General features: G+C 42.1%; 1 protein-coding gene across 2 annotated transcripts in view; it reads right to left on the minus strand.

The window, feature by feature from the left end:
- Positions 1-19,292, minus strand: part of ankfn1b (ankyrin repeat and fibronectin type III domain containing 1b) — a 137,741-nt gene that overhangs the window by 88,424 nt on the left and 30,025 nt on the right. For both annotated transcript variants that reach the window (XM_079659061.1, XM_079659060.1), the window contains 2 exons: positions 16,077-16,258; positions 11,190-11,428 (listed from right to left, as the gene is read on the minus strand). In XM_079659061.1, the coding sequence (XP_079515187.1) occupies positions 11,190-11,428; positions 16,077-16,258 (421 nt within the window). The remainder of the gene's footprint in view (positions 1-11,189; positions 11,429-16,076; positions 16,259-19,292) is intronic.

The raw sequence follows: 19,292 nt of genomic DNA on the forward strand, positions 1-19,292 counted from the left end.
TAGGCAAGATCAATAGTGTGTGTGAGGGTCTCGCTTACTTAGAAAACAGTGATTACTCAAGTGAATAAACATGATGTGGAAAGGACGGAGAGAATAAGAAGGACAGAGAAAAGGCCTCGAACAAGCACGGCAAATCAAATGGAAAGAGAGCAACTGAGATGGAGATAACGCGACGAGAGACAGAAACAGACAGGAGCATTGAAGTACGAAGGTTAAATATAGCACTCCTTTTTATGTGAAGAAAGACAAATCTCTCCTAAATGTATGGGTCCAGGGTGTGACCGTTCTCTCTTGACGGTGACCATGTTATTGGGCATCGTGTGATTATACTGAGGCCAGGAGAACAATACATATCATAGGGTTCATGTGTTTTATGTTGGGCACATTTCATAGCTTGTATAGACTGGACCTGGTTGCATTATTTCCAATCTATGGTACACTACCACAAGGACGGGCATTATATCGATATTAAATCAATAACCTTATATGAGATTATATATTGTCTTAGATTTGGGATATTGTAACAGGGTATGTGCAGGAATCCTGAAGTCAAATGTAATTCCTTTTAAGACCTTTTTTAAGACCCTTTCCACACATTTTAAGACCTCATCGCCACTTTGAGTTTTAACCGGTTACATTGGCGACACACTTTACCTCACATTGACTATATACAGCAGGGGTGTCAAACTCAATTTCTTCGCGGGCCACATTAGCATCATGGTTGCACTCAACGGGCCGGTAGTAACTTTAAGACTATATATCAAAATACGTATATAAATATTTAATATATATAAAATAATGTACTATTCGACATTATTTCCTCTGCATTGGATTATTATCGGATAGGGTAATAACTTCATAATTAACTACGTCTGAAAGCAGAAGTCTAGGGCAAATCATTGCAAGCCTCTTCAGTGAGAATGTTACAAAATGATTTTTTTTTTTTAAATCTAATTCTGAGAAAAAAGTCGAAATTGAGATGCATTGTGGGATATGTAGTTTATGGGCAACGTGCTTCTGTAAATCGGCATGTAACCGTATAATAAACATATTATATTCTTTGCAAGCTTTTGAGGGGCCGCATGAAATGAAGTCGCGGGCCGGATTTGGCCCCCGGGCCTTGAGTTTGACACCCCTGATATACAGTATTGATTGTCCTTCCTCCTTATCTTCCAACCATTTGGACGCAAACTTGCATTTCCCCATAACGATGTTGTTTAACAACCGGCGCAAACGGACCTATCACGCAGCAGTCAGTCAGAGAGCGTGCGATGTCCTGTTCAGATGACGTCAAATCCAACGGGATGCCATAAATAAACTCCACAGAATCACACTACACACCTACGCAATGATTACATTCAGGCAGACTGTAGAGTACAACCTCTTTGGACCATTTATATACTTATTGAAAACAAGCTACAAAATGTAATACCTTGGAAAATGCCGTTTAATACTTTTTAATAGCCTTCATTTTCGCTAAATTGATTTATCAACTTTGAATACTTTTTAGGACCCCACGGACCCCCTGTGTAAGTGTTGTCTTTTCCTGGTTTTAAAGGCTGTATTTAAGTACAATCATGTTGTTTTCTAAATATACCAGACCTTTCTAGCAGTTTTCCTAAATGCATTTACCCGCTTAGTCTTTACATTTTAATAACAGATGGTTGTTTATCAAAATCCTCATTTTGTAAATGTTTTGTGAAATCACTGGTCAATTGTCAACTCTAAAATATCATCACAACCTCGATATTAAAGTATGTGGTAGAAAATATTGTGAAATATAATTGCTTCCATTATGCCCACTCCTTACTACCATACCATACTATTAAGGAGTCATTCAATAGCTCTATAAGAAGCCTAGTACAATTGATGCAAACGGACTCTACAATGTGAGAACTCAGCACTGATGTAAGAGCTCAGAGATACTTTATTATAAGAGTAAAAGAAGATCAAAGTTCCAGACAACATCAGACAGGTATCATCTACTGATGCTCGACTGAACAGAACCTAACAGAGACGGGTGGAGTGCTCTCCAATGGCTCCGAGGGTCTGAGTCTGCGAGCTCCCAGGCATGTGAAATGCCTTCATATAGCCAGCGTGTGAGCCTCTGTTTGGAAAAAAGCTTGCCAAGAGCCCCATCACCATAACAGAGGAGCAGCTGCTGAGAGGCTGCGTGCTCCATGTAGTCTGCTATGGAGCACGCAGAAGACACCAACGCTGCAATTCCTCCCATCAATCTGGGTGGAAAGGGTATCGAGGAAAACGGCATGTTTAAAAAAACACCTCATCAGAACCTTGAAAAAATATAAAAATCTCAAGCTGATACATATATTTCCATTCGACATATGGTGTCTTTGGGGTTTTTCGGAGCAGCAGTAAGTCAAAACGTGGCTTTGGAACCAGAGGGACGCCGGTTCAAGTCCCAGTTGGACCAAGTACAGAGTTCGGATTGGTAGCTGGAGATGTGCTGTTTCTCCTTTTGCACAGTGCGGGGTGTACTTGAGCAAGGCATTAAACCACTATTGGAGCACTCTCGCTGCCTTTACAACTCACCTTATATGTGAATAAGTCCTGTTTGGGCATGTTTGTATTTCAGGCCTAAGTGTGTAAGGTACACAAAAGTAAGAATAAAAGCATCAGAAGTAGCATATCTATAAATAGAAACAGGAATGTCGTATTAAAAACCTCTCCTTGGATTAAAAAAGAAGTTACCTTTCAAAGGGGAAAATGTCCTCTACAGTTGAAATGGGCTTCTCCTACAGTGACTCTGCCACCTCACACCCTGCATGAAGCCTTCAGGGCGAGAATAAATCATAAACCTGGAAGTGTTGAGGTGAGAGGCTCCCTCCGTCCAGGTCATCATCACCTGACGACAACTGGAGAGTTAGCTGGGGTCGCTCAGCGTTAAAGGTGTCATCGAGTTTTTCACCCAATGTCAGTCGGCCAAGTAGCTACAGCATTGCTGCTTTAAATGCTGTAGGGGTGGAAAAGGATGAGGGACACGGAAAGACTAGACACACCCTGGATGGCTTTGAGTCAATTTCGGTGCATTTCACGCATATTCAGAGCAGTCAAGCCTGTTCATAGAAATGAAGAGTCAAAGCTGGAGAGCACAGCGTGAAATTCCACTCTTCTAAATATGTCCCGCGGTTAAGAAGTCTGATTTCTTAGTTGAAACAGTCAATGTGGAGAGGAGATTATTATACATCATTATTAGTGTACTGTCTCCACAGAAATGCTTTGCAAGAGCTCCCGTGTCACTAAAACTCAGCCGAGACTGTAAGGGAAAAAAGAGGCAAAAGGTGGATAAATGAAGGGGGAAAGAAACGGGAAAGAGAGACAGATCTGCATAGTTAATGAACACTGTTCCACAGGTTACCAGCAGCAACCAAAGTGGCAGCAGTAAAACATTCCCATGCCATTCTCCGTCTGTTTTCTTCGAGGGGAGCGTGTGTGCGTGCACGTGTGTCAAAGAGAGCTCTAAGAGGTCTGAACAAGCACATTGAAGTGAGTGGGATTTCTCTCCGTGTTGTTACGTAAAATAGTTAGAATGTGGTTCTCCTCCTCGACCGAACTCACGTCCATTAAACCAAAGTTGCTCTCAGAAACACAGGGGAAAACAAGAGGAATATATGGAAAGCTGCACAGAGGGAGAGGAGAGATGTAAGCTGGGATGAATTATTTATTGAGCCGAGTAGAAAAACCTTGCATTTCCAAGCTAGACCAAAATAATTGTAATTTTTTTTTTGCTTTCACCGCTATTTTTGGTGTTCTTATTCAGTTAACATCAAGAGAACCTCCATGAAATCACAAAAAGCCTATGAAGCAGACTCGAAGTTAAGACTTCATGACTGTATGGGTTCTAGCCTAACTGTCACACTGCAGTTCATCACAAGAATGCTTAGCAAACAAAAACACCTCTGTTTTAATTTCACAAAGTAGCCAAGTCCCCTGGTTTCTTCCCGCTGCTGTGAGTTCCAATAAAAGTCTCCTCAGATAATGAATGTTAGGAGGCCCAACATTGGCCCCGATGGTTATGACTGTCCGCCGTGGTGCCTGTGTGTTAGTCATCTCAGGATGAATGCGTCAGCGGAGAGAAAACCTCAAGCACCACCCAGGTAACAGTTCACACACACAGGAGCGAGGTGAGGGTTTGTAGGGCGGGACTTGTAATGCGTGGTGTTCTGCTGCCACCATGTGGAGAGTAGTGGGATGAACATAGCTTGCAGGATAGAGTAAATGTATAGTTATCAAATCAAATGAGTGACAGATCCGTGGGTAGAATATATATTATCCACACCTTGTCAGATTGAAGGCTGGACTGCTGGTGGTAAGTGAGTTTCACACAGATATTATATTGGTATCATTGTTATTAAAGCACATATGGACCCGTGGGACACTCCCACAGGTGTTCTCAGTTATTTTCGCTGATAAGGCGTCTGCTGGGTATTGTGAAGGCGTTTTTTAATCTGATTCCTCAGTTTTACACCTCTATATTTATCATTAGCACCTATTTTTCAAAACGAGTAGATGACTAATCAGCGTGTGTGGGTTTGCATTGCCTTTCAAATCTTTCAACTGCGTTTCGTTGTTTTTTCCACGACGATGGATATACTGTATAATCTGTTATCTATAATAACCAGACCTCACAACACATATGGGCTGTTTGTATTGCAACTACAGCTTTTCCCCTGGTATTATTCATCAGTACTGGCATTGTTTTAAATCCTCTTCGCAGTGCTTATAAGAGAGTTATTTTCTGTACGGGCAGTTTGGGATTTAGTTAAGCTTATTTGTGTGCTGCACAAATAACAATAAGCTAAATGTAAATGAGAAAATCCACAATAAAGCCGAGCGCATCTGCAGATCCTGGACAGCCTTGGACTGTCTACATGTGTAAACTAGAGAATGCTGGGAAGATGGATGCCAACACTTTTGAATATGAGCAGAATTCCTATTTTACGAGAGAAATGTGAAGCTTATTTCGTTGCACTGAAGCAGCGAAATGAATAGCGATTTGATAGTAGTATATACAGTAATATGACAATATCACTCAAATTAGCAGTTTGCCAAGTCAGAAGAGATACTTGCGTACTTAAAATGTGTGAGTGATTAGCTAAGTGACCACAGGACTATTCAGGGCCAACAACAGCTGTTCCACTTCTCATTATATAAACTGAGATGAGGAAAGAGGGAGTTCTGCATGGGGCGGACACAGACACATGAGAATAAAAATGGGGATATACAGTAAAAGGATGATATCAAAGGACTTGAAACAGCTTGGAGGGGTTCCCATCACCATGCCCTCCACCGACTCCACATCATCAGGCTAATTACCCCAGTAATTACTGCGCTAATGCTACAAAGGCCTTGAGGCATCCTGTTTCCATCGAGGACACTGGATGTTGGTCGACCCGAGGTAAAAGAGGATCTCTCACGCTGCTGACAGAGCTCCATTCAACATCTGTCCTCCCTGGCCTTTCGGTGGACCTGTCAGAGTGTGCACTTGTTGGTGTCCGTACAAAAACAATGAGATTTCCATGATACGGCTCGACAGCCTCTTAGCATGGCATTATACTGGTGTGACGCTAACAACAACCACTTAACCTTTTTAATGACTGTAATCAGGAAATGAGGTGGCTGCGCACACAAAGGCACTTCACCTACTGTACCACACACACACACACACACACACACACACACACACACACACACACACACACACACACACACACACACACACACACACACACACACACACACACACACACACACACACACACACACACACACACACACACACACACACACACACACACACACACACACACACACACACACACACACACACACACACACACACACACACACAGTATCCGTATGACTACAGTTTTAAGTGGTCGTTTTTCATTATATAATCCCTAATGCATGCAGGCGGAAACATATTGTAGAGGAAGCATTTATTATCATAATAAAATTAATTGAATCGAATTAAAATATAATCGAAAAAAGACCTGGCGGGTTTTAGACTTTCTAATGGGGTTTTCCCCTTTATGTAGTGTGTTAAATAGGTTTGTGTGCATGTCAATGGTCTGCAGGCTCAAATATCAATGTTTCCTCCAAAGGCAGTTGCTCTCCCCAACACCTCGATTAGACTCCTTTATTTACTTACTCAACATGGTGACATCACTGTGTAATACTTGCGTTTCTATTGGCTAGCGCTCCGACACATTGTACGTGACTGAGGGGCGGGACATCTTAAAGCGGTTTACAAATCAACTAACCAATCAGACAAAATCACTATCACAATATTTGTGCCTTTAACATCAGGAAACGACAACACTTGTGCAATATTAAGATATCCAAAATCTAAGACAATTCTTCTCTCATATCATTTAAAAAAAAATAGACATATTGCCCAGCTTTAACAGAAACTCACACGCCTTCTAACCCCCTCTGAAAAGCTCACTAATGCTGAAACATATGCACGAAACATTAAGTTATTATTCTGTTTTTTGTCTGACTTTATCTTTTGAGATGTAACAAGAGGTTCGGGTGCCATCTTAGGACGCATCAGATGGCGGTGACAGCTAATATAAAGCCCCATGATTCATTGCAGAAACAACACATTGCATCCAAAGAGGTTTAGGCTGTAGCGCAACACTTGATGAAACAGATGGGAAAGAAACAACATAACTGCTGTCGACACAGAGCCCATTTCAAACTGTAATAATGCTCCTCTCTTGCTTTCAAATGCACCAGACAACTAAAGGATCAACTTCATTCTTCATACAGGCACAATAGATCCTGTAGTGTCTGCTCATAGAGATCTTTATATAGGTCCATGCAGTGCATACCTCAAGGGAATGAATTCTGCCAGAAAGGCAAGTGTTCTGCTATTACAGATAAGATGGCAGAGTGTATCGCTTCCTATTATCTCCATTCAAACCTCGCCAATTTCAATACATGTGTTTTTCACGCAGGATGTCCTCTGGCTTGTGTGATGTGCATGCTTATGTATGATTGTGCCTGAGCAGAACACAGTGTGCCTGTTTCCTGACAGCAGACGTCAAACAGGGGCATAGCAACAGGCAATGGTGACTCTTAAACCAATCCAGTAGACCTTGAGTCCCTTTGACCAAAGCAACATGCTGAATATCATCCGCTTCATCAGAGGCACTGGGTACCACTGAGTGTCCTGCCAGTGCTGATTACAGAGCCCTGCGTGTGTGTGTGTGTGTGTATGTGTGTATGTGTGTATGTGTGTGTGTGTGTGTGTGTGTGTGTGTGTGTGTGTGTGTGTGTGTGTGTGTGTGTGTGTGTGTGTGTGTGTGTGTGTGTGTGTGTGTGTGTGTGTGTGTGTGTGTGTGTGTGTGTGTGTGTGTGTGTGTGTGTGTGTGTGTGTGTGTGTGTGTGTATCCATGTACATGACCTGTTTGAAATTCATCCTGTGTGTTTCCTGTTGGTTTCTGAGTAAATCCGAGCTGGAGATAAACAACTATTTCCATTCCCTTGTTTTTAAAAAGAGGAAATTGGAGGAACATTGACTCCCCTTGTTTCCTATAATAAAAACTTTGTGAGTCATCTCGCAAACAGTGTGTGTCAGACGGGCTGCGAATCAGCAAAGTGTTTTGTACTTACAGCTTTTCAATCAACAGGACGATACGCTCCGCACTTTGATTATGTGCTTACTCGGCCCCAGCTGCGTAACACACAGTGATACATAAATAACACACACACCATATTTATGGAGGTAAACAGATTTCACAGTTGTGGACACTCATATTAAATGAATCCAAACTGATTAAGCTGCATTATGTCAAGAGATTCAAACATTGTTGATGAGTGCAATAAACTCACAATGTTTTTTATCGTACATTTGAGACGGAAAAAGCTCACTGGGATTTGTGACTACAAGCTCTGTCCCTGGAAGAAGTCTTTTTTTCAAATGTACCTCCTTCAGGTGTTATTTATCACCATCTGAGTATGAAGTTGACTTCAGATCAGTGCCCAGATATCAAACTAACACTGAGAAATGAGGTGAGACTCGAGTAAAACTGCATTATGTTATTAGGCGACAAACTCCAGCTGTTCTGCAGGAAGCATCGTGTACAGTGTCACAACAGGAGACAATACTGGCTCAATATAGTTACATACATCCATACACACACACACCGTACATACACACACCCTTGTTTGAGTATGTAGGATTAGCTGGTGTTGTATTTGCCAGATAAAGCAGTTCCACGGATCACAAATGCTTTAATGCTATTAATAGCGAGAGAGGAGTGACCTTCAGGCTGGGGACGAGATGAAACTTTGAGATTAGAAAATGCACTATCAGCATAATGCATAGTTTGGCAGTGTTACAAACATGTGGGTTGATCCTCTCTTTGTCTTTCTCTCACACACACCCTTCAGTGTATCTCATTATGATTTCTGCTGCATCATCGTCCTGATATTGACGCACTGTTGCTCTGCTGTGTCGACCTCCAGAGTTAAATTCATCGAGCCATAACCGTTGATTTTGTCCCTGTATTGCTCGTAAAAGGTGAATAAAAAGATCAACAATAGGTCAAACTGAAAGTATTTTCCTTGCATTCACAAACAACAAAGCTGCTTTTGCAAAAAGAAAGAACAAAAGAGACGACAGGCAGCATAAATTCAATCTTTCCTATGGTGGAAAAAAAGTCTAAATAGTGCCTGAAAGATGACACTTGTCGCCGATAGGTGGGGTTGAATTGAAAGAATACGCCGTTGAGGGTAAAGAAAGCTGAACACAGCTACCTCAGAGTATATAATCCATCTTTTTGATGACCCGTTGATATGTTTTTATTTCTGTCAGCTTTCCTGGCTGGCTGGTGAAATGGCTGTCCCTGCTGGGCTGCAGAAAAGGTACGCTGCAAAGCATTTACCAAATGTGTCATATTGTGTAAGAGAGGTAACTGCTGGTTGTCTTGCACCACAGAAACAATGCTTTTTCTACAACAGGAATACAGGAAAAGATGTCTTCTCACCCCAAAACACACGCGGCAGGTCATCAGGTCCAGTGCTGTCCCCATCGCACCAACACAAGTGTGACGAAGAGTTCCTATCTTTTCAGTTTAGTGACGGATCCTCAGGTCTGACCCACAAAGTGCTGATGATGAATGGTAACTCCTTTCAATCTCCAACACCAATTCCAGATGAAATCCAAAGTCTTTCAACTGCTTGTTTCTCAACATAACATCTCAAACACAGTGCAATATATTTACAGCTACATTTCAGACAGCATCCCCATCCAGCACTTTGCTATAGATACAAACTTTTCCCCCCAGACTATCCCCTCACTGTGCCGGTGTCCTGTTGCAGCGGTGACACCGGAGAATCAATTACAAAGTTGAGGCTGGTAATGAGGTCTCCAGTTACCTGCTCCAGTGACCAGGGGACAATATAGAGCTCTTTAATCTTTAATGCATCTTCAGCCAGCCTGCTGCCCAAGTCTGGCATCACTGCCCCCCCAAAAGATCCACTGGAGTTATAACAACAATTCTTCAATGTTTTAATATAAGTAACAATCATAAGTGGGGCAATTGATTCTCGTGCAATCAGATGAAATCAGGAGAACTAGGTCGGGGTCAAAACTGTTTAGAAAACAGGAAACCAGAAAGCACCTTTGGAGAAAGTTTGCCAAAGTGATCACGTTGCTATAATTGTTGAAACTTTATAATTGGGTGATAAAAGTCATGTCATACCATTTGTTTCAGGGATATTAAAACATCCTGAAGATAACGGGGGGGGGTAGGAGAGAATATAAAGGGAAACCGGACAGATATGAGAGAGAGAGACATGCTGTATTCATTTGAAGGCTGCTGTGAATGACTGCATGATGGCAAATGATTGTAGAAAGAAAGAAAAATGGTGTCACTTTCGACTAAAATGACCATAAAAGCTGTAGCAACCTCTAAAGCAGGGGTAGCCAACACGGTGCCCGCGGGCACTTAGTCGCCCGCAGGGGCAACGTGAGTCGCCCGCAGGGGCAACGTGAGTCGCCCGCAGGGGAAACGTGAGTCGCCCGCAGGGGAATGTTCTAAAAATAACTCGCAAAGCAAATCCAAGATGTAAAAAATAGATACACAAAACAAAAAAGGAAATGTGATTAAAAGAATCTACCCTATGCATAAACGAAACCTCAATCATAGCGAACTCTATTTACTTACTACAACTCTATATCTATAACACTCCTCCTCCCCCCCCCCCCCCTCCACAATGAATATCGACCAATCACGTTCTTGCTTGATTTGCGGGACCAGCGTTGCCGTCGGGGGAAAAAGCAATGTGGAGCGGCACCTCACCGCACACTTTCAGGAGTTTGACCGTGATGTTCCTTCTGGCAGAATCTACACAACACATCAGCCCCATTGAACAGCCTAGTCCTGTCAGCCTATACAGCACATGAGGGGCTTTACTGTGTGTGTGTTGCAACTTGCTATATATTTATTGTACTTGACGCACGCATGGTGTAATTTCCACTGGGGACAGGGGGGACATGTCCCCCCCACTTTTTGAAATCCCGTTTGTGTCCCCCCACTTTGCAAATATGTTTATTATAATTTTTTAATGCAAGCCGTCTTCGCCACGGAGGAGCACGCAGCAATAAAGTAAGAAATCATTGCAATGTGTACTATAGGACAGTAAACAAAAACAAAAAACCGGTTTAAAAGGGGAGTGATTAGTAAAATATGCATAAATGCAAAGAAAGAACGCTACTGTAACTAGGTAACATAAGATAAGAATAAACAAGTTTAAATGATTTGTTATTGGTTGTGATCATATTCTAAAGATGTTTGGATTATACAGCTCCCTTTCATATGAGTGCTGAGAGCTGTATCCATAAATTCATTTTGTGCTCAAAGTGCACCAGATTGATGCATTTCACTTCAACATTTAAAAAAAAAAAATCTTCCCGGGGGTGCAGGAGAGTATGTGAGGTCCACCCCCAAATTGAAAGTAGCTCTCATCCTAAAAAAGGTTGGTGACCCCTGCTCTAAATAATCACTTTCAATCCAACCAAAAGAGCAGAGGGCATTGTGTACGCGTGGAGAACGAACCCTTGTATGGGATGTGGGAAATTGAAGATGATTTTTCTTTTTTTGGGATTAAAAAATGTAATTCTTTCGGCCACAAAACGAAGGAAAAAAGGGACTTACGAAGTTCCTCTTCAGCTTGCCCTTGTTGCTACGGCTCGGCTTGACCTCCACTGGGGGGGCGGGGCTGAAGTCGTCGTCCATGTCCAGGTGGTCGTCCGCTGAGACGCTCTTGCGGAGGTAAGCAGCTCGCGCCCGGAAGTGGGAAAAGGGCGACTGGGAGCGAGGGCGAACCTGGGTGCACCCCCCATGCTCGGGCTCATCTTCGCCCTCCATGTCGTCCTCCAAACGCCAAAGCTCCGCTGAAGAAAAGTAGCCGGGAGGGGAAAGAAAACAAATTACAAGATGAGAGAACAATCAAGAAGGAAACGAGCGAAGAAGAAAGGAATGTCGGAGATAATGAGAGAGAGACAGATTGGACTGATAATGAATATTTATTTCTACAAGGTAATTATTGCAAAATTATTTCACTAATTGTGGAATGTTCTCCGCTGATTGCTTCCATAAAACATTTTCCGGAACGCATTCAAACTTCCCTTTATGGTGTTTTTACACCTAAATATTATTCTTAGCCGGCCTCCTTAACAACTTTATTATCATTCCATACGCTGCAGAGAAGTGATGTAAAAAGAGGGAGGAACACATTTGCAGGGAGAGTGGCATTTTCCTCCTCCTCTCACATTATGCCTGAGCTCTGGCAGCCACGCGGAGATTAATGTGTGCTGTCAGAACGGAGCTGCGCCGCAATAATCACAGCGGACTTCCATTGCTCTGCGTTTCATATTTGTCAGACGCCCCTGTCAGCGGCCGACGCCTGACTAACAGCAATCATAAAACACTTACTGGTCCTTCAGTTACCTACCTGAGGCATGCTGGGTAGGCAACAGTGGCTCTGTCCATCAAGGTGAGAGAAATCTGACAAGCAATTTCCAGTGAAAGAAGGGCCAAGTTAAAGGTCTTTTAGAACAGGTCGATTGAAGTACGCTCACTTACACTTCTAAAAGGAATTGAAATAACGCCCAGTGGAATTAAAATGTGTAAAATAAAAAAATAAGCTAAAAAAAAAAAAGAACAATCGTAGGATCACTCGTTCAACTGTATATATGACTAATGCTGTCTAGGTAACTTGAGATTTACTTAAATTTGTGTTACATTTTGTTCCTTACAATTTTGAGTTAACATTTACGTTTTATATAATTAATTGACAATTTATTTTTTGACTCACATTTACATACCACTGATCTTAATTTGACGCCACATCCTTTTTTTGTTGATGATGACACATCATTAAAAACATAAAAATATGACTTTTATTTTATTTTTTACAGTTGGGTCACAGATTAGTTAACATAGACCGAAAAAAAGAAGAGAAAATGTCTTTGTTAAATTCAGACAAGGTGTGGAGCCAGCTAAACATTTTGGAGCCTTACCCACCAAGCCTTGAAATGACTATCCAATGTTTTGTCTGATCTCTTTGGAAAGGCACATTTACATTTAGCAAATCGCCTTATAATAAAAGCTGTTATTAAAAGCTTTCAGCAGAAGGTCTTTCTGCAGTGACTGTCTTTGCTAGTGCTTATGAATGATCTTCAGAGTGTTAAGTATTAACGTATCAGTTCCACTTCCTGAGCCGCAGCCAAAAATGCATCGGAGCCAAATTATACTGAAACTAAACGCCCAGGGAAGAGTTCCCAAAGTAGCTCGGAGGCAGACTTGTCACTAATAGGGGATGCTGCTTCAATCCATGAAGTGCAGCTGGGAAATTAAACAACTTGAATTGAAGAAAAGTTTCTCAGCACTACTGGGGAGATTAAGAGAAAGAGAGAGGGGTAGACGGGGAGAGGCGATATCATGGTAGATGACAGTGGTTGCTAGGCAACAAGGGGCCACGTGAGACCGTCTCCCTCGATTTGATATTTGCAGCGGAGCCGCAGTAGGGCGAGGGGAAACAGACGGAGACTCAGACAGTCAGACATGAAGTAAGGACATAAAATAGAAGCACTAAATAAACCAATCGGAGTGAATGTCATTAAATCCACGATCGTTAAGAGGAGTAATAGCAGAAATCTATTGGTTTAAAGCAGAGAGGGCCGAGGTTATGGAGGACATTCACATAATCGTGGAAGGTAAAGAGAGTTGGCACGAGGATGGGAAGGAGGAAAAAGGAGGGTTTTATTCTTCTTTCACGTCTTTAACTTTTATTAACTCACTTGAACAAGCACTTGTATATTAAGGGCTTATTATTAACTGAACCTAAACAAAAGGTAAAGTCGCCTGCAGACGCCCCTTAGCGATAATTAACCAGTTAATTAATCCATGCCTTTCCAAAATGACATCATTACATGTGTGTGAAATTGTCCACGTTACCATAATAAACATTTAATTATGGCCAAAAATGTGTTTTGTGATGTTGCTGTGGCCTTGACCTTTGACCACCAAACTATAATCAATGTATCCTTTGGTTCCAAATTCAGAGAAATCTGAGTCCAGCTTTCACTCCCTTTACACATGGTGAGGACTTGCACTCTTCCTTGTTCATGTGATGTTTTGGTGCTGTTGTTTTTCTGTTTCGTTTCTTTCCGTTAACCGTCAAGTGGGAACTAAGTATTTTGTGTTTCTCTTATTTTCCTACGATACTGTTATGTTTGGCTGTGAATAAGAAAAATATGAAGGACAGACCATCTATTTCTATTTACTTTTTAACTTTTTTTTAGAAAGGGGCAGGTAATATAAGATGATTTTCTTCTCCCTGCTCCTTTTTACGGTCAATGATGTGTTTATAGAGACATGTTTTGTAAACAATTATTAGACATTAAGTTGTGCATACCATGAACGGAACAAATACAAATGAAATGAAATGTCTTCCCCTTTATCTCCCTCTTTCACCATTGTCCAATCTGACCCAAAAAAGTGTTATGCTGCCTGGTCTGCCCCCTGTCCCTCCCTTATGTTCCCCACTCTCCCTGTGTCTTCCATGTCTCTGTGTATGTGCAGGTGTTGTGTGTGTGTGTGTGTGTGTGTGTGTGTGTGTGTGTGTGTGTGTGTGTGTGTGTGTGTGTGTGTGTGTGTGTGTGTGTGTGTGTGTGTGTGTGTGTGTGTGTGTGTGTGTGTGTGTGTGTGTGTGTGTGTGTCCTGTTCCCATCTTGCTGTTTATCTGGACCCTGCTCTTCCAAAACACCTGTCTGCATGTACGTCATCTCCTCCCCGGAACATCAACAACGGCCCTTCTCCTCCAAATTGGTACTTCCAGTCACAGTGGTAGGCCAGGCGATAGTCTCTTTTGAGAAGTGTTGTCCTTGTTTGTTGTTTGTTACGCAGGTTCATGCTTGTTTGTTCCCTGTGCTCCAGGACTCTAATTTGACTGTCTGAACATGTGCCAGTCTGCAGACAATCACCTCTCTCCTGTTCTCCATTCCTGCTCTTCTTCTCGTCATACCCATCTGCAGCGACATTGCAAAAAGCCATTTCGACTTCATTTGCATCCTTGCCTCCTTTCAGCACCACAACATGTTGGCTCGGGGGTTAGCACGAAAAGAGGCTTCTGTTGTTGTTTTGAAAACTTTGTGCTTATCTGAGATTATTTCTAAGTTTGTACGTCTTGTGTCGCTGTCTGTCTTTGTGAATCCAGAGGGGTTTTTGTTTACTTCAAGTGGAAGACTTCTTATTTTAAGTTCTTCAGATTTGTTTTGGTTTCTTTTCTGTCTTTGTAAAGTTACACAGATCCTTTGCAGCACAGAGGGAACAGTGCGGATTCATAACGCAGCACTTTCCCGTATCCCCGACAATTGAAATGTGGCAATCCTCTTCCATCTGATGTTGGAGGGGAGCCTCACTCAAAGTCAGCCGTTGTGTGACGGGAATCAGCAGTGACAGGCGGCTGTTTACCGCTTTGTCTGTCAGAGCACGGGAACCAGGATGTCTGACATGAAGGCTCGCTGATAGTTGTGGATTCTGCACGTGTCTCGGATGTTGTAAAAGGGTTGCAGAGAAGATTGCTTTTACAAATGACCCACTTAGGAAACGTGTGAGGGCTGCTGGAATCAGAATCAAACGAAGTTTAATTATCCAGTGAGAAAAGGATGAATGTATTAACACATACTGTATGTAGGTCACAGGCTCTAGCAGCGTGGAAATGTTCAGACGAATGGTTGACAAATATTTGGTTCTAATATTTAGTTTTTATGAGAAACATACATGCGTTCATGCAGAGTTTGAGTTGTGTTGTTTCGTTTTACATAACATCACCATAAATGCTTTTTTGATCCATGGAAAAATCAACCGGTACGCTGACATTTCAAACAGGTGAGCGCTTCCAGATTCACGGTGTCAGTTTTCCCTCTCCAGTGAAGGGATTGTGTTTGATATACAAGCGAAAGAGAAGGAACAAATAGGCTCTTGCAGAGGTACCATTATATATTGTGCTGTCTTCAAATATAAAAGGAAATGTTTGACATGTCTGAGTGTTTAGTTCAAGCTGTAGTGGCCTCTTGTAGCTCGTATGCCCAGCGTGACACACTTATCTGATATATAGCTCAAGTGGCACACAAATGAACAATTAAGAGGTCATGTCTCATCATCTGGCCTCTTCTGGGACTCTTGCTATGAAGACCTAAAGTGGTTGTTGGTGAATGAACGAGAACCGGCTGCTAAAGCTAAACGGTCCAATTTCACCGAACAGAAAGAGGTTTTTTTTAGAATGAAAGGGAAGGTTTTGAGAAACAACACCATCATTGTGTGAAGTGTATTCCGGGGGGATGGTTTGATTGAATTCACTAAGGCTTTGTTGGAATCGGATTAGCGATTTGTCAGAGACATAATGTGAAGAAAGGAATGAATAAACAAAACGAGGAGATGAAAGGATGGCACAGATGGGGGATTCTACAAAGTCTCCTGGTTTTCTGAACACAAAAAGAAAATACTGTAGTTGATTGTTTTCAGTTTTCTCTCTACCTGCAGGTGGTAACGTGCAGGCCTTCGGGTGGCTGGCGTCAGGGGGCGGGTTCTTCCTGCGAGGAGGACTTCCACCAATCAGATCAGCGCGATGGACCCTGGGGACTGTAGGAGACTGAGGGATGCTAGGAAGAGTACGGGACTTCGCCAGTATGGGTCTCTGCAGCTTCCTCTCCAGCGACCTGATTGGATGACATCAATATTAGATTACATTAAATATGCTTTTAGTGATTAACACAATAAAAGCATGTGAAAATGTAAATGGAATCCTCCCCCATCACTGGAAACACATTAAGAAATGTTTCTAACCCCGCCGCCTTAAGTCTTTCTGGGCTAGTAGTAGTAGTAGTATGATTGTGAGTGTAAGACAGTATTGCAATACTACATGACAAGTGTTTAACGTTTTGTAACAAGACTACTCCACTAAATGAAAATCTGTTCAAAGACTGTATATATATCAATCAGCTGGCGATACAAATATTTTGAGGCTTGCCTGTCTCCAGACCTAACCATGTCCTGAACAGAAAATATTAGTTATTATCATCAAATTGGAGAAACAGGGTCCCATGATTGGACCCATGGTAAAGGGAAGCACTCTTTTGTGGAAAAGTCATTCCTAAATTAAATACGTTTCAATTGAATGTACGTTAAAGGGTCCTGAAAATATGGTAATGTTTTGATGAATTTCTGTTCCTTTGTTTCTTGTTCAAGTATTTATTAATGTATCGTAACGTATTGTATCGTATCGTTTGATATCATAAGGCATTGTATCTTATCTCAATGTATCGTATTCTAATGTTCAGTTTGAACAGGAGGAATGTTTACAGCAGAACAAACAATGTTTCCACAGCATCTGCTTTAAGACTGTTCATCCTTTAAAACCTCCCTGTGTGATTCCATACTCACACACACACACACACACACACACACACACACACACACACACACACACACACACACACACACACACACACACACACACACACACACACACACACACACACACACACACACACACACACACACACACACACACACACACACACACACACACACACACACACACACACTTTAATCTGTTAATGAGCCTCAAGAGAGCAGCTGCACTGATCAATAGTGAAATTGCTTTGACCTCAACATAACCAAGCTTGAGGCCATTTGGAACACAACCAACATTAATTGCTTTCTTTATAGCGATGATGCTTCGCCGCAGGACAACAATCAATAGCCACAATCACAATATCGACTAAAAGGCAAATTGGTGACAAGTCACAACGCAGTAAAAACATCAACATAGATCGATGATAAGACTTGAAGTTGTTCTGTATGACAATGTGCTTTAAAATAGACACACAAGGCTGTTTTTTAATCACTACTGTAAGTTAAAGGGCCCATGTCATGCTTTTCTGGTTATTACCCGTCCCCTTGTGTGTTATGTAGCTTTGTATGCATGTAAACTGTCTGCAGAGTCATAAACCCTCAAAGTACACCCTGTAGCGAGTAAAACTCTAACACAGAAAATACCTGTCTGTTCTACCCCAGAACGTCTCGTTGGAGATTTCTCTTTTTCCATTGTTTTCTTCCTGGGTATGATGACGTGCCCATACACAAATGGACCCATTAGTCCAAATCAGGGGTGGCCAACCCGCGGCTCTCGAGCCGCATGCGGCTCTTTGCCTAGTTTCATGCGGCTCTTCAGTTCATATCGAATTTTATATGTGTGAGTTTGGGGGAGGGACACTGACTCCTGACTAGTGTTGCACGGTGTAGCGATACTTGAAAGCTATACCACGATACCCTGCCGTTAAAAACGTTACAATTCCTCCGTTTCATTAGTATCAGTATTTTAAGAATGACGGAGGGAAGTACTCCGGTGAGAAAGCGCCGTTTTAATAAGAGCCGTGTGTGTTCAGCGCTCTGCTTCCACTCCCTGCACTGCAGCCGTGCCTGCAGTCCCTCCCCTCTCAAGCACGCCCTAAGCCCCTCCCCTCTCTCGTGCACGCGCTAGCTGCCAGAGCATGTGAGAAAACGAGAAGCATTTGAAAGTGGGAGTGCAACTGCCGCTGCGCCTCGGCTTGTTGACAAAAAAGACGCCAGAAGCGAAATTTTGATGTATTTTAGCTATATGTCTGACAGTGAGGGCAAGCCTACGGACACCACGAGGCCTGTCTGTAAGAAATGTATTAATTGTATTTAATACGAATTCTTGTCAGTTATTTTATTTTTTGTTCTCATTGTTTAAAAGTTTGTGTTATGGTTCTGGTGTGAAATAAAGCACAATAATTACATTTAAGACTGTTTCCCTTTTTTTAAGAAAAGTATCGAAAAAGAATCGGAATCGCAATTCTTGAATTGGTATCGAAACAAAAATGTTGGTATCGTGACAACACTACTCCTGACAGTTAAACCTGATATTCAGTAGGTCTGTTAAGTATCGAATGCTGATCATTCTGACTAATTTGGCCGGTCAAAGTTGTTTGGGCTCGGATAAAATCGCTCCGTTACTTTCGTCCCGTGTTACTTTCGTCCCGTGTTACTTTCGTCCCGGCTCTCCCTATGTGTGTATGTGTGGTCTCAGGTGTCAGTATGAGAGGATGACAGCGCGTCTAATTTTGATGTGGCCCAAGAGCCAATCACAATAATACCTGCGATGCAGTGAACCAATCACCTTTGAGGGGGGGAAAACCTATCGTTGATTAAATATTATCCAGTGTTTCCCTTACCATTGTCTTGGAGGGGCGCTGCGCCCCGCCAACGGAGCCCCGCGCCCCCCCTGAAATTCAAGGTGTATATATATATATTTTTTTTTAAATAACACCAAATTGCAAATAATCTACTACTGTCACTTTTCACATTGAACATGTGCTCTTTTATTAAATAAACTAAACACTCTCATTTTAAGTTGTGAGTTTAGTGTTTTTGACCCTAAGAAACACTGATGCATTAATCAATAACAATAATCCACAGCTCCTCTCTCTGCTCCAGAGGATTTAAAAAATATATATCCCAATGCCACAAAAATGCATCAGTGACGTGGTTGAAATCTTGTCTCCAGAAAACAAAAAACTGAAACAAGCGGTATCAGTGACTGTGTGTTTGATGTGGCTCTTTGCAGTAACATAGAAAAAATGTGGCTCTTAACCTCTGACTGGTTGGCCACCCCTGGTCCAAATGGACCAATCCGTGGAGCCGTTACGTTACGTCCACGGAGCCGTT

Source organism: Notothenia rossii (assembly GCF_949606895.1).
Source record: "Notothenia rossii genome assembly, chromosome: 11".
NCBI lineage: Eukaryota > Metazoa > Chordata > Actinopteri > Perciformes > Nototheniidae > Notothenia > Notothenia rossii.